This window comes from Alexandromys fortis, unplaced genomic scaffold (assembly GCF_014885135.2).
Source record: "Alexandromys fortis isolate MF-2015 unplaced genomic scaffold, M_Fortis_MF-2015_v1.1 scaffold_115, whole genome shotgun sequence".
Lineage (NCBI taxonomy): Eukaryota > Metazoa > Chordata > Mammalia > Rodentia > Cricetidae > Alexandromys > Alexandromys fortis.
Window position 1 is genome coordinate 3,071,124 of NW_026067989.1, and position 15,458 is coordinate 3,086,581.

General features: G+C 44.8%; 1 protein-coding gene and 1 long non-coding RNA gene across 2 annotated transcripts in view; one reads left to right on the forward strand and one right to left on the reverse strand.

Annotated features, from left to right (window-relative positions):
- Positions 1-11,036, reverse strand: part of Crnkl1 (crooked neck pre-mRNA splicing factor 1) — a 15,402-nt gene extending 4,366 nt beyond the window's left edge. The window contains exons 1-10 of the mRNA XM_050159557.1: positions 10,857-11,036; positions 9,106-9,258; positions 8,168-8,259; positions 7,229-7,387; positions 6,788-6,954; positions 4,970-5,148; positions 3,375-3,545; positions 2,145-2,336; positions 1,481-1,540; positions 519-599 (exon numbers count right to left, since the gene is read on the reverse strand). Coding sequence (XP_050015514.1) covers positions 519-599; positions 1,481-1,540; positions 2,145-2,336; positions 3,375-3,545; positions 4,970-5,148; positions 6,788-6,954; positions 7,229-7,387; positions 8,168-8,259; positions 9,106-9,258; positions 10,857-10,907 — 1,305 coding nt within the window. The 5' untranslated portion in view covers positions 10,908-11,036. The remainder of the gene's footprint in view (positions 1-518; positions 600-1,480; positions 1,541-2,144; positions 2,337-3,374; positions 3,546-4,969; positions 5,149-6,787; positions 6,955-7,228; positions 7,388-8,167; positions 8,260-9,105; positions 9,259-10,856) is intronic.
- A 40-nt stretch (positions 11,037-11,076) lies between these two features.
- Positions 11,077-15,458, forward strand: part of LOC126512029 (uncharacterized) — a 20,922-nt gene continuing 16,540 nt past the window's right edge. Inside the window, exons 1-2 of the long non-coding RNA XR_007594890.1 lie at positions 11,077-11,202; positions 14,663-14,813. This is a non-coding gene — a long non-coding RNA (uncharacterized lncRNA). The remainder of the gene's footprint in view (positions 11,203-14,662; positions 14,814-15,458) is intronic.

Consider the following 15,458-nt stretch of genomic DNA (forward strand, 5'->3'; position numbering starts at 1 on the left):
GGCGGTGGTGGCGCACGCCTTTAATCCCAGCACTCGGGAGGCAGAGGCAGGTGGATCTCTGTGAGTTCGAGACCAGCCTGGTCTACAAGAGCTAGTTCCAGGACAGGCTCCAAAACCACAGAGAAACCCTGTCTCGAAAAACCAAAAAAAAAAAACCAAAACAACAACAAAAAAACCACTCTTCCCACCATCCTGTTGTTACAGTCTTCCCCAATGGTCCCTGAGTCTTGCAGGGAGGAAGCAGGGTTATGTTTATGCCCCACTTAGAATGAACACTCAATAGCCACTTATTCTCAGAGTGCTATCTGTGAGTTTTCTAACATGTCCCAGGCTATAAAAGATAACTTTCTTTGTCATCCACCCCTTTTTCCTTTTTTTTTTTTTTAAAAACTGGTGTGTGCCAGCACACCCTGCTTTGTTGCTGGGTTTTTTTTTCCAGTAGAAATCATTCAAATTGTAAGCATGAAGATCTTAACCGTCTCCTAAGACTTAGTGAGACATGATGCTCCATTACTTACCAAAGCTCTTCTGGCGAGTGGCAGGTTTTTCTGTCGTATCTCAAACTGTGCATAGTATAACCACATTTTGGCAAATGTGAACTATAAAACAAAAATACAGAAAAGATCTGACCTAAGAGGCTCATTTAATTTAACCAAAGGCCACTGGTCAAATTTCAGGTGAGGAGGGAGGATATATTTTGTTTTTAAGCAGAGATGACATTTATCAACGGTTAAAAATATAGCATGAAGCAGGTGAAAGGGCTCAGTGAACGATGGTACCAACTGTCAGGCCTGACCCTGTGCTTACTCTCCAGGACGCACATGGGGACAGAAAAAATCCCCAAGTTGTCTTCTGACTTCCACTGTGTCTATGGCATATGTACATAAATAAGAATGTAATAAAATTTATACACACATATACCCATGATGACCTAGACAGATGCTGTTATATATTCCATGGCATGATAGCCTCTACTTAGAATGTTTTGTGGGCTACTTGTGAGTTGATAGAACATACTATTTCTTTTCTTGTTTTTTTGTTTTGTTTTATTTTTTGAGACAGGGTTTCTCTGTAGCTTTGGAGCCTATCTTAGAACTTGCTCTGTAGACCAGGGTGGCCTTGAACTCATGAACATACTATTTCTAAGAGCAACTCACTAGGATTTTGTTTCTCATGTTGGGAAATGTGGGAGAGCAACATTTTAACATCTCTAAAGAAGCCACATGTTTAACCACACAAGCATGATATATCTGTTACCAAAAGACCCACTGTGAATCTCTTTCTATTGGCCTCTCTGAATTAACCACACTGCCCTGGATTCCTACACTGGATCTGCGTCACTTGTCCCAGTACAAGCTGCTCTATGAACAACAGTAAAGTGTTTCCTTTAATTCTCATGGTGCCACTCAACTTGAAAACTTTCAATCGATACATATTATTTTATAAACAGTAAAACAGGATTTTGATCTAGCAAGTGTACCTTTTTGTGAGGAATTAGTTCCAAAGATGCTTGATATACCTGTCTTGTCCTCTCAGGATCCTGTATTAAGATTAAAATAATCTTTTAAAAATCACATTCATACTTATTTTACTAATTTCATGACTAGTAGTAGAAATAGAACCCATTTCTCAAGATGCTGTTTTTAAATACTGATTTAATTTATGATTAAAAATAGCAACTACCTTTGATTATCTTAAGAATAACAATGTGGCCATCAAAGTCTGAATTCATCTCTGTGGAAAGGCCTGACAGCAGAAAGATGTTGCAGTCTCAAAGACTCAGAGGGTAGTCTTTACCTGTTAATTTATACAGAACCTATTTCTGGAAATGCCACTTGATTTTTATCAAAAGAAAAATGTACAATCTGGCCACAATCCTCTTTGTGACAAAAACCCATTATTAGGAAACTGTATATAATTAAACTGCCTCATTGTCATTCTTTCCCTTTCAGGTTTTAAATGCTACCTAATTGTGCCTCAAGGTTTTAAAAAAACACCACCATGTCTCAACAAGCACACAGTTTAAATGATGTACATGGGTGGACAGAGTCCTAAAAGAATTTAAAACTAAATTTGTCTGAAAAGTTGCAACTATCAGTTACTATCCACAACCATGATACTGGGGTAAGAAGGCCACAGGTCACCTTGGCTTCCAGCTCTTCATAGAGCGCATAGTTGATCCAGAGATAGATGTAGCGCTTCCAGTGCCTCTTCTCCTGGATGGGTGGCACGTTGGCGATGGCTCTCTCATAGACTTCCCGCACGGTGTCAGCTTCTGCGTCACTTTCCACCAGGCGTAAGTAATCAAACCATGCATCGTAATTGTGTGGATTAGCCTGGAAAAAACAGGCTAGTCTATAAAACCGGAACCAAAGCTAGACTTGACAGGCTGTCAGAACTATAAGGAGACGCCAAACTTGCTGTATGTTAGCATTTTTCCCCTTAGTTTTTACCCGTTATCTCATGCTCAGAACACCGTCCCTGAGACCGTATAGAACTGTAAAGGGCACTGGCTGGCACCTCGCCGTGAAGACCCTTTCCTCTACTACTTGGTAATGACATTCCGTTTTTTCCTTTGTTTCTGAGCCAGGATCTCATTCCATAGCCTAGGCTGGCCTTGAACTCATGATAATTATCTTGCCATGGCCAGTCCTGGGACTACAGACGAGTCTACACACACTTCCAACTTGTGTAAATGTTATTACACATATGACTGTAAAACAATTATGCTGATAATGAAATTGCAATGCGTTCATATCCGATTCTAAATCAGGAAACACCTTTTCAAATAACAGTAACTCATCCTGAACACCTTACGGACCTCTCACTTCATTTAACACTAGACTTGTCCTTTGTTAGGAACTACCTGAATCTGACTAAGCAAGACACAAGAACCCGGAGAGAAAATACTGCTATCTAAACCGGAAATGGCATATTCTGGAGATAAGAACAGAACTCTCTATCATAGATCTCTTGCTCATGCAAAGCAGGTGTTTGGACCCATCTCTGGCCCTTCCACCCTTTTCCAAAATGACCTCAAATAGAGGTCACATAGCTTTTGAGGCACGGACTCAATAGGAAACCTAGGCTGGCCTTGAACTAATAATTTTTCTGACTATCTTCTAGGTGCTAGGATTACAGGTGTGGTCCATCCTGCTCAGTTCCACATGTCTTCAGTTTGCTCTCAGACTTTCCACTAGGGAATGGCATAGCAAATCCAAGTATGGCTTGCTCTACTTTCTTTAAGCCACATTTATTCCAGTTTGCCAGTACTAGCTGCCAAGTCTATCAGGCACATCAGCAAGAGTAAACACTAGCGTCAGCTTGCTACTGCTGGAGAGCGCCAACAGCCCCGCCGTCCCAGCGGCACCCACCTTCACTTCCTCTTCATACTGAAATCGCCGCTTGCTCACGATGATGTCTTCGATACCTCTCCGGTCCCCAAACTTCTTCTCAAAGATGGTGTAGTTCTTGAAGAGTTCTTGGGCCTCTTGTTTTGAAATTCTATCCAGGGCATATTTGTAGATAACTCGTACCCTTTCAAACTAAAAACATAGAGTCAGAAAGGACTATAAAGGTTATTTTCAAATATTTATTTATTTATTTATTGTGTATACAATATTCTTCCTGCGTGTATGACTGAAGGCCAGAAGAGGGCACCAGACCTCATTACAGATGATTGTGAGCCACCATGTGGTTGCTGAAAATTGAACTCACGACCTTTGGAAGAGCAGGCAACACTCTTAACCACTGAGCCAACTTTCCAGCCCCCTAAAGGTTATTTTTTAGTTCCATATTTAATACTGTCTCAAAACTGAGATTCTATTTCTCCTCACCCATCCTGGGTCCTCCCCAGGCTGGCAGGCCACAGCTTCATGGCATACCTGTTCACACCCAAAGCCCCACAAGCCTGCCTTGGTTCCTCTCCAGTTCTCCATTCCTTCACTGACTCTTTCAGAAAGAGATGGGATTTTCATCTCTCCCCTGCTGCCCTTTTCTCCTCTACCTTGATGCTTGCCCACCTCCGTTTCTAACTGAGAATATTCCAAAAACCTTCTCGCTGGACCCTCTGGCTTATCATGTGCCCCCTTTGTGCTAATGACCAAACCCAGAGCTGCATCCACGCTCGCAAGTGCTCGCCCACTGAGCTTCATCCGCAACCCTCCCCTGGTTCCACTCTTGTTATACCCCTGCCCTGCCCCCAGAATACCTTCATGAACTAGTCAGAAGCTCAGTAATTGTCATTCAGTCACTGTCCCACTTAAAACTCTCTAACCCGTCTGGAGAAATGGTTCAGAGGTTAAGAGCACTGGCTGCTCTTCTAGAGGTCCTGAGTTCAGGTCCCAGCAAACAGGGTGGCTCACAGCCATGTGTAGTGAGATCTGGTGCCCTCTTCTGGCCTGCAGGCACATATGCAGGCAGAACACTATACATACTAAATCTAAAAAAAAAAAAAAACCCTCTAACCCCTGCCTCTTAAGAGAGAATCTGATGAGAATGTCTCCAATTCCATCATTTTCTGTCTATACCAAGGAAGAGAGAAACTGGTTTATTTGTGGGGCAATCTATGTTTCCATCACGCATTGTTTCCTTTGGCTGAGGGCCTTAGTTCTTTTCCTCCCTAAATTATTATCTATAAAGCCCTTGATTCAGGATACCAAAAGACTCTCATCAGTTTATATGTGTATTTTTGTGTTTGAGATAATGTCGTATGTACTCCAAGCTGGCTCCAAACTTATGCTGGGAATATAGGCACATGCCACAACATCTAACTCCAGGTTTACTTAAAGGCTTGATTTTCAAACCAAGCAGAATGAAATTAAGCTAGTTATCATACATCAGCTCCAATCTATAGCTCAGCAATACATGCATGCTCTTCTGTATGAAATAATGCTTTCGTATCTAAAAAACATTTTCTGTATGGATAAGAGAATCAAATAAAACAGAAATGAACTCATTGTGCACCTACTTCTTTCTGGTTTTCCTCAAATTTAGCAAAGGCCACATACAGGTGTTCGTCCATATGTTCATCTCCAAAGAACTCGACTGCTCTCTCGTAGACCTTCCGCGCATGGGCAAAATAGGCATGTTTCTCTTCAAACCGGGCATATTTGATCCAGTTCTTCACAGCGGGGTGCACGAGCACAAGTGCACGGGAGTGAAGGAGAGAGCTGGCAAGACAGCAGAGCTAACCCAACAACGGAGGCTGTGGGAGCTCAGGGGCAGAGCTCATACATAGCATGTTAAAAGGCTCAAGGCCCAGACCATACCCACCCACACCTCAGCGATTCAAATACAACCGGAGGGTGACAAAGCACATACCAGGGAGTCTCATACTGACCCCAGCCTCTGGGGTCAGGGTCCTGTTACTCATTCTGATCTGCCTTCAATGCGGACACAGTAGTGGGTACACACAAGCCTGAAGCCAAAGAAAACCCTCAACCTGGTTATAAGCCCTGTGATCTTTGACAAGCCATTCATCCCAGTTTTCAGTGTGGGAAAAGAGAAAAATACCAAGCTCACCCACCACTGCTGCCTCTATAACATGAGGGAATGTTTATGAAACAGAGCACTTTCTGGCCAAAAGGACAGTCAATAGAGAGCACCTGCTACACGGAAAGCTCAGTCACGGCAGTCTACCCACAACAAGCAGAGCAAGCTGCCGTCCGAAGCTAAAGGGAAAGCTTTCACTTGCCACTAAATTACCAGGGCACATCAAGCTTCCCTGAAGAAGCCAAAAATTTCTAGTGATTAATTCATATGTACCAAAGATGGCAAGAGCACCTGTTCCGAGGCTGATTTTCTGGTTCAAATACACCTACGTCACCACCTAGGACCCCAGGAAAGTTAATCATTCATGCCTCAGTTTCCTCACCTGCACGCCAGGGTTTTCACAACTACTGGCAATATAAAGGGCATAACAGACCTATCGATCCTGCTGTCTCCATCTCCCAGTTCTGGGATTACAGACAGGTGCTACCGAGGCTAGCTCTTTATGTGGGTGCTAGGGATGCAAACACAGGGCTTCATGCTTATGCACCAAGCACCGTATCAACTAAGCCATCAAGCAACTAGTCTCAGGTTGTCCCACAACAGGTGTCAGAGCCCCATCCTACTGGCCTCAGGGAGGGAGAAAGCGCCTTATAGTCACAGCATGGGCCCGTCCTGCTTTCACACTCATGCATCGCATTCTCTCTATATATATATGATACCTCTGGGTGACAAGGATCACAGAGCCATTTCTAACAGTGCTTTTACAGACCCCATCTTCCAGATGTTAAACATCAGCCTGCCACAACTGGCTGTTCAATTTTCTATAGCGCTGAGGCCTAAACTTGGGGCCTCAGAATATGCTAGCCAAGTGCCCTAACAATGAGTATACTTAGCTTCACCATCTTTAGTTTTAATTTTTCTTGTATAGAAAGGACACAAAGGTTCAGGGAACTAAATGACTCTGGAGTCACAGCTAGTAAGCAACGACCCTCTGGCTGACCTCCATTAACAGCGCTAATGCTAAACATAGACCTGTGGTTCTGGCAGCCAGGGTTTAGTGCAAAAAAACAAAAATGAACCCATATCATTGAAAAGACTCAAATCACCCAATTATCCAGACCACAAATTTTTATATAAACAATTCCCATCCTTACAAAAAAATGTGAAAAGTGATGAAGTGTGCCTTTTGACCTTCAATGTCAGCTTAATAGCTACATTTCTTGACCGTGACATCTTTTTGAGAGGTAGACACCCATGATAACCAAACACCACGTACACCTCATTCAAAGGATATAGCGTTCATAAATGGTGCGGGCCCGCTCCACCTCTTTGTAGCGCAGCTCAAAGTTGATGTAGGAGTGCCAGGCCTGCTCCTCGGGCTGCCATTCCATCCAGCGCTCAAACACCTGGCGGGCACCAGCGACATTGCCCAGCATCTCCTCCATGTATGTGTACTTGTACCTGATACAGAACCATTCAAAGATGCCTGCTGTGGTCAAAATGACTTAGGGAAAAAAGGAATCGTTGACATTTCCAATGCTTTGTTAGGTTTTATTATATAGCTGTAGAACATTAGGATTATGACTCTAGATTATGTGACATTAAAAAACACTGTATTTTAAGGAAAAGTAAAATGTAAAGTTCAACAGTTACCATAACTGCAAGTAAAACTAATACACAGTAGGGAGAACTTTGCTAATTCACAAAAGGCCGCTTTGTACAATCAGAGGCTTACCAGAACTGGTTGACTCGTGGCAGAGTTGTTATGGCTCGGTCCCAGATATTTCGGGCATGGTTGACCTGGCGGTTCTTCATTTCCATTTCTGCATATTTCAGCCAGAGTGTGATATTCCGATAGTCTACATCTAAAGCACGCTCGTATATGGATCGAGCCCTGAACAAACAAGATATGGAGAGCATCAAAAGCAGCACCATAAAATACGCAGTAGTCACTTCAAATTCGCTGCAATGCCTGCTGTTTGTTTTGTTGGATCTCTATCATGAGTCAAGTTCTGATCATAGAAAGAGAAAAAGCAATGATGTACTCAAGTTACTGTAATTTTAAAGAGAGAAGCATGCTACTATTTCATAATGCCATAAACATCATAGTCAAGGTCTGACAGGAAGCAGAGAAAGAAATGGAAAGTCTGGTGAAACAAGCTAAGCAGGAGGAATCCCAGAACTGCGAATGGAAGAGATAATTCCAGTTTGTTCCAAAGTCGAGGCTGGTGGGGAAGGGTGCCTTCAAGGGGTCAAGGCAGAGAGCAGACAAATGTCACAGGGAAGAACAGTGGTGTGCACAGGAACTGGCAAGGACATGGTCCCAGCAAGGCTCGGCTATGAGGGAGAATGCAGAAAGGCGGCTCAGCAGCAAGTCAAGGCCACAATCTTCATCTTGACAACAGATTTCAGCAGAGCATTTCTCGTTTTGAAATATGAACACAGAGAAAACAGATAGAACACTGCTTCTTTAGCCTCAGGAGTACTAGCAGCAAGACCCACCAGGACTCCTGCAACACTATGGCCGTCCTTCCAATGCCCCAAGGACCCTCAGAAGAACCTGACAGTGCCATGAACAGAATCTGGAAGGTGCTAATACAGTACGGCCCTCTGCTCTACCTCCCCTAGGTTTCTCATAAGTATTATATAAATATTACACTTATGGCAATTTTACCTTTGAATTTCCTTTAGGCTTTCTTCCCATTGTGCATATTTTATCCAGTTACTAATCACAGTCCTATTTTTTCTTATGTTATCTTCAAAAGTCTGAAAGGCAAAAGGGGTGGGGGTAGTATATTAAAGAGAAAATGACTTTGCCTTTTGCCTTGTAATAAAAGTTACTCATTTCATCCCTTTTTAAGAGAAATTATGTCCTAGATGCTGAGAAGCAAGAAGCTCACTACAGGTTACAATGACAAGTGTTTCTCTAAAGTTTATGGACACAACAAAAAACCTGTAGATATAATGAACTACTGGAAGAATGACTGGTAGTTTTTCTGTTGTCCATAACAATAACGAGTATTTTAATGTACGCTACTCTCATTCCTAATAAGAAAACGACTTTTAACATTACTTTTAAGTACCCTCAGTAATTTGGAGAGTTTGACATATAACTTCCACAATACTAGTGGATTAAATAATCCCAAATATTAGCCTGAGGTCAAACCACATAGGCTGTCTCTGAGTTCCCAGACCCTGGTTCCTACTGTGGGTGGAGACATGGACAGCTGTGCAGGGTGCTCCCCAGTGGATGGAGACATGGACAGCTGTGCAGGGTGCTCCCCCAGTGGGTGGAGACATGGACAGCTATGCAGGGTGCTCCCCAGTGGGTAGAGACATGGACAGCTGTGCAGGGTGCTCCCCCAGTGGGTGGAGACATGGACAGCTGTACAGGATGCTCCCCAGTGGATGGAGACATGGAGAGCTGTGCAGAGTGCTCCCCAGTGGGTGGAGACATGGACAGCTGTACAGGGTGCTCTCCCAGTGGGTGGAGACATGGACAGCTGTACAGGGTGCTCTCCCAGTGGGTGGTGACATGGACAGCTGTGCGAGGTGCTCCCCAGTGGATGGAGACATGGACAGCTGTGCACAGCACACTCCCAACAGACTTACCTTCCTTTTCCGCAGTTTGTAATCATTTAATTCTTCTTCATCTGTGATCTTCTGCTGAGGAGGAGGTGGGAGGAGCTCGAGTTCTCTTTCCTTAGCCTCTCTTAAGAGCTGCTCGGCAGTTATCTGTACCTCGGCCGGCGCTTTGTTTTTCACCTTAAAAAAAAAAAAAAGGACATTTCTATTTTGGATAGTGTTCTCCACACAAGAGTTTTAAAAGCCACAAACATTTTCCAGGATGTGAACTTCGCAAGTATGAGGACAAGATGACCTCTTTGAATGACATGTTCAATTCTTTGAGACAGAATCAGGGGGCGGGAATCCAGCATTTTCTATTTAATTCATGGCATCCATGATAATGAGTCCATAGTGAAAGTCAAGAGAAAAAAAGAAGGGACAAACAACAGCAGTTTTTCCTTTTTATTTTTTATTTTTTTGGTTTTTTCGAGACAGGGTTTCTCTGTGGCTTTGGAGCCTGTCCTGGAATTAGCTCTGTAGACCAGGCTGGTCTCAAACTCACAGAGATCCACCTGCCTCTGCCTCCCGAGTGCTGGGATTAAAGGCATGTGCCACCATCGCACGGCTAGTTTTTCCTTTTTAAAGATGTAGAATAAGCACGATTTCCTAGCATTGTACCCTGTTTACAGGATTCTTCTACTTATTTTAACCCCTCTAGTGGTCAACCTGGTTTTCTCTTGACACTTTAAGTCAGGTGAAACTTCCCATCATCAGTTTGTTAGCTTCTCGGGCACACACAGCTGTGTTCAACAAGCCAAACGTGTTCACATTTAGATGGACCCGCAGTGCAAGCATACTGTTCTAATTCACGGTAGCTACAAGCCAAACATGTTCCGATTTAGGTGGGCCCGAAGTACAGGCAAACCGTTCTAAATTGCTTTCTTATCGCTGTGATAAAGCATCACCAACAAAAGCACTTGGAGAGGAAAGAGTTAATTCGGTTAATACATTGGGATCACAGCCCATCAGGAAGGGAAGTTGGGGCAGCCTAGAGGCAGGAACTGAGACACAGAAACACTGCCCACTGGATTGATTGCTCAACTGCTTTCTTACAGTAGGCAGGACCACCTGCCCAGGTGTGGCACTCCTTGAGAAGGCTGGGCCCTTCAAATTAAGAAAATGCCTAACAGACTTGCCTGTCTGATGGAGGAATTTTTATCAACTGAGGTTCCTTCGCTCCCCAGATAGCTGTAGCTTATGTCAAGCTGACAAAAACCTAGCCAGCACACCTACCCTGGCTTTTATGACTCAGTATGAAAAAAAGCTCCCACATTAGACTTTGACAATAATTACACGTGGAAATGAAAACTTATCTCAAAGCAAAAAGGCCACGAAGAACGACCCAGAGGGGCAGTGGTGGCGCACGCCATTAATCCCAGCAGAGGCAGGCGGATCTCTGTGAGTTCGAGGCCAGCCTGGTCTGCAGGAGCTAGTTCCAGGACAGGCTCTAAAGCTACAGAGAAACCTTGTCTTGAAAAACCCAGAGACAGACAGACAGACAGACAGACAGACAGACAGACAGACGAGTGAGGAGAGAGACGGAGAGAGGGAGGGAGGAGAGAGGAGAGACACGGAGGGAGGGAAGAAAGGGGGGGGAGAGGCAGGACAGACTCGAGACGAGCTTGGAGTGACAAGACCCCTCGCCACGCCACCGACCCAGGCGCAGAGCTCGCTACCCCGAGCGTCCGGAGCACGACACCGCAGATACTGTGCTGGGGCCCTTTGCCGTCGCTTACCTTGGCCACTTTGGGAATTCGCTGTTTCCCGGCCGCCGTAGAAGCCGCCATGTCTGCAGCCGCTGAACTGGAGCAACCTCGACCCACACTCGAACCTCAGAAATCAGTTTCGAGAAAAGGCCCACACCTGAGAGCCAGCCCACAACAAACGAGATCCCGGAAACGGAAGCGGAATTCGCCAGGACGACCTTTGACCGCCGCGTGAGTTGAGCGAGACGTCACGTCGTTTCCGTAGCAACCGTGTACGCGTCCTCTGTGGAGCGGCTCGGCTGCAGCTGCGGGTGAGGTGGATATCGTGGGCTGTGCCGCAGGAACGTAGGGCCCGGGAGGCCTGGGACGCAGCCAGGTCGGTCTTCGGGATGCATGCAGCTGTGGGCAGTGTCACCTGCGGGGGTCGTAGGAAGCCACCTCCGATGTGGAAACTTGGTAGAGGAGGAAAGAGCGGCGAAAGAAACCTCAGCCCTGCGAGCGGTGGGCGGCGCAGCGGTGAATGCTGGGCTTTGTAGTCGCTGAGTCCACGCCCCGCCCCATCGTCTCGGGCTTCCCAGCGATTGGGTCGTCTCTGAAACGTAGTTTTTTGTTTTTGTTTGTGTGTGTGTGTGTGTGTGTGTTTTAACAGAAAGAGGTATTTTTGAAACAAGATGTTAAGGAAATAAGCCAGTAGCAAAACACCTAACCCTATGGTCAGAAAGTGATCTGTAAATTTTTAGTCTGTGAATTTTTCATTATTTCAATTCTGTTATCATGCATGTCCTTGACTATAAAAAAATAAAAATACCTATTTCCTTAAGATTGAAAAGCCTATATAAAGTGCTCACTAGATGTCAGTAAGTATAATAGCTGACACACCTTCAAAAAAGTGATTGAATTTTCCGGGCGGTGGTGGCACACTCCTTTAATCCCAGCACTTGGGAGGCAGAGGCAGGTAGATCTCTGAGTTCAAGGCCAGTCTGGTTTACAAGACCTAGTTCCAGGACAGAGAAACCCTGTCTTGAAAAACAGAAGAGAGAGATTGACTGATTGAGAGAGAGGTTTATTGGGAGGGAAGAATCCAGGAGGGTAGCTGACTCTGCGAGGGTGGAGGAGGGCAGCAGCAGCAAACTGAACAGGCTTAGGGCTTATATAGGTCTTCATAGGGGAGGAGTTTTTCAAGAGAGATTTTCAGGGTGGGAATTGCTCAGATTTCAGTTCCTTGAGCTCTGCTTTGCTAGAACTCGTGCTCAGGGATTGGTTCGTTTTCCTGCTCAGGGATTGGTTGGTTGGTTTTCTGCTTAGTTGGTCAGAAGTAGATTTGGCTCTGGTTTCAGGGCCAAAGTGTGGTTCTTTCACTGGCCCTTTTTAGCCTTTTGGCTCTAATTTCAGTGCCAGAGCATATTTCTTTCACTGGCTCTGATTCTAGGGCCAAAATGTGTTTCTTTGGCTGTCCCTTTTTCCCTACAGGAGCTTCTCTGTGTAACGACTGTAGCTGTCCTGGGGCTTGCACTGTAGACCAGGCTGGCCTTGAGCTCACAGAGATCTGCCTGCCTCGACCTTCCAGTGCTGAGATTAAAGGCATGTGCCACCACCTTCTGGCCATCTTTTTTTTTTTTTATAACTGCTTTTTTTTTTATTACTTCTTGGTGAGTTTTGTACAGTGTGTCTTAATTATATCCACTCTCTCCAATTTTTCCCAAATCTGCCCCACTTCCCCATCCACCCAACTTGGTGTCTTTTTTTTTTTTTTAACATTTTAAGTTCCATTTGCTTTGCCAGAGTATTCCTGGATAAATGTAGTCTTCCACTGTGTAGTAGGAGGAAGCGGACCGTGTCCCACCGCCTGGCTAGCTTAACCCCCCAAAATAACCATAAAGAAATTGTATTAATTTAATTACTGTCTGATGTGGGAGTGTCATATATCAATCTGTTGATTTCATTGGTTAAGCAATAAAGAAACTGCTTGGCCCTGATAGGTTAAAACATAGGTGGGAGGAGTAAACAGAACAGAATGCTGGGAGGAAGAGGAAGTGAGCTCAGAGGCGCCATGCTCCCCTCTCCCGGGCAGACGCGATAGCTCTGCTCTCTGAGGCAGACGCAATGAACTCCGACCCAGGATGGCCGTAGGCTAGAATCTTCCTAGTAAGCACACCTTGGGGTGCTACATACGTTATTAGAAATGGGCTAGTCCAGGTGCAAGAGTTAGCTGAGAAGAGGCTCGATATAGTGGGCCAAGCAGTGTTTAAAAGAATACAGTTTCCATGTAATTATTTCGGGGCATAAGCTAGCCAGGCGGCCTGGGGTGCTGGGGACGCAGCCCCGCCACTCCTATTACTACAACTGTCTGGCTCATTATATCTAGCCTCTTCTTGATCTAACCCATTTCCGTTAATCTGTGTATCACCACGAGGTCATGGCTTACCGGGGAAATATTCAGTGTCTCTGACCTGGTGACTTTATGGTGGCTCTCTCTATCTGCTGGTTTCTTCCTCCCAGAATACAGTCTGTCTTTTCCACCCATCCAAGTTCTGCCCTATCAGGCCAAGCAGTTTTCTTTTTTTTATTGCTTAACCAATGAAAGCAACACAAATACTGAAGAACCTCCTATACCACAACTGGAGCATGGCCAGCTTCCCAGGGGTTGCCTTCTTAGAGAAAACCAACCCTTTCCAGCAGCTAATTGTTAATTTCCCCACTGTCAGGAATGGGGCTGTGGGCCTGACTCTCTGTTCGGGGTTGTGGTCTGGCTTGGGTTGGCACAGTTCTTTCACATGCTGTCACAGATGTTCATGTGTGCAGCTGCCCTGCTGTGTCCAGATGTTTTCTGTGGTCACCCGGCTCTTTCTGCCTCCTCTTCGATGATGATCCCTGAGCCGAGGGGAAGAGGGAGGGGGAGGGAATTGAGGCAAAGACACTGGTACTTAGGCAGGTAGTGGGGGTGGGTGCAATAGCCTCTTATTTTTTAATGTCTCTGTAGCTTTACTCTTTGTAGAGATTGGAGACATGTCTTTTCAGATTGGTGTCCTTCCTTTAGTAACATGAGCTTAAGTTTTTGTCTCATACAACCTTTCAAGATTGATGTCTCTCAGGGTTCCAGGTTTGCCGTAAGGGCAAACTCTTATTTGGAATGTGGGCACAGCTGCAATTGGATGTTCTCGTTATTGGTGGGACTGACACGGAGACTTATTATTAATTATGAACTCTTGGCCATAGCTTAGGTTTTTCCTCCAACTAGTTCTTAACTCAAATTAACCCGCTTCTACTAATCTATGTTCTGCCTCACGGCTCAGCTACCTCTCCTCTGTACAGTATGTCCGACTTGTTCTCCATCTCGCTGGTGTCTCTCTGTGCCTAGATCTCTTTTCCTTTCTCTCCCTGGAAATCTCACTGATCCTCTCCTGCCTAGCTAGTGGCCATTCATCATTTTACTACACCAATCACAGCCAACATCTCTCCATACAGTGTACAGATACTTGCAACACATGGCTGTCGGTACTTTCTTTATAATAAGACTGTATGCTGTCATGGTGGGTTAAGTCAGTCAACGAGCCCTTCCAATATCTAAAGCAGTTTTTAAAATAGGTGTAGAAAGTTCTAGGCAAGTCTGTTCTCAGTTCATCTTCTAGGAGAGCAGCATTTTAGCAGGTTTGCAATAACCATTGTTGAAGCCAGCCACCTGGGAAAACGTGTCCTGTGAGTGTCCCTGAGAACCCCTACACGTGTTTACCCTGACCACATGAAATTAAGTAACTGTCCCGTGCTGTGTGTACTGTAATTGAACTAGCCCGTCATCTCAAATTAATAAGGGACTTTTCTCTTTCTCTTGGGTACAGGAGAAAAAATGTCAGTCCTCACTTCTCCCAGAGGGAAGGTAGAAGTGGTTCATTGCCGAAGAACAGAATCCCAGGATATCTTTTGTATCAAAAGCCTCATTAGAAAATTTACTCAGAAGCTCTTTGGGAGGATAAATATCATCTATCTTCTGTAAGTACATGGCTAAGTAAGTTCAGGAATGCTTGTCAGTTTTACTACAGGGCTGGGGACGTAGAGACAGCGTTCACCTAGAAGGCATAAGATCCTGGGCCCAGTTCCCAGCGAGAAAACCACCACCGCCACCATTTGAAACCTTTATCACGCCCCAGAAATGGTCCGTTGATCTTATGACATTTCAAGTGGGCAGTTCACTGCATAGTGACAGATGTGGATCAGGACATCTAGGGACAGTCGACCTCTATGTCCTCTAACTGTGTAAATCGAAGACTTCTCATGGGCTTTAGAGTCAAGCAAACTTGAATCGAAACCTCAAGTGCCCCACTCACTAGTACAATCCATTGGGGTGCAAGGTTAACATGTCCAGGTTTTGAGACCTAATCTGAGGTTCCTGCTGCTGTTTCCATTTGATGGATGAGAATGAGAGGCCTGCTGCAGGTCAGGCTAACATAAGTAACCAAGTCCAGACTTGCTCTTAACCATCCCTAAGATGTTCCTCTCATCTTGAAAATGTGGACAACTGTTTTTCTTCAAAGATCTTGTTCTGCCTGATATATAATATATGAGATATATTTATATATATTATATATAGTATTATATATATAATAACCTTCTATGGGCACAAGAATAAAATCTTTG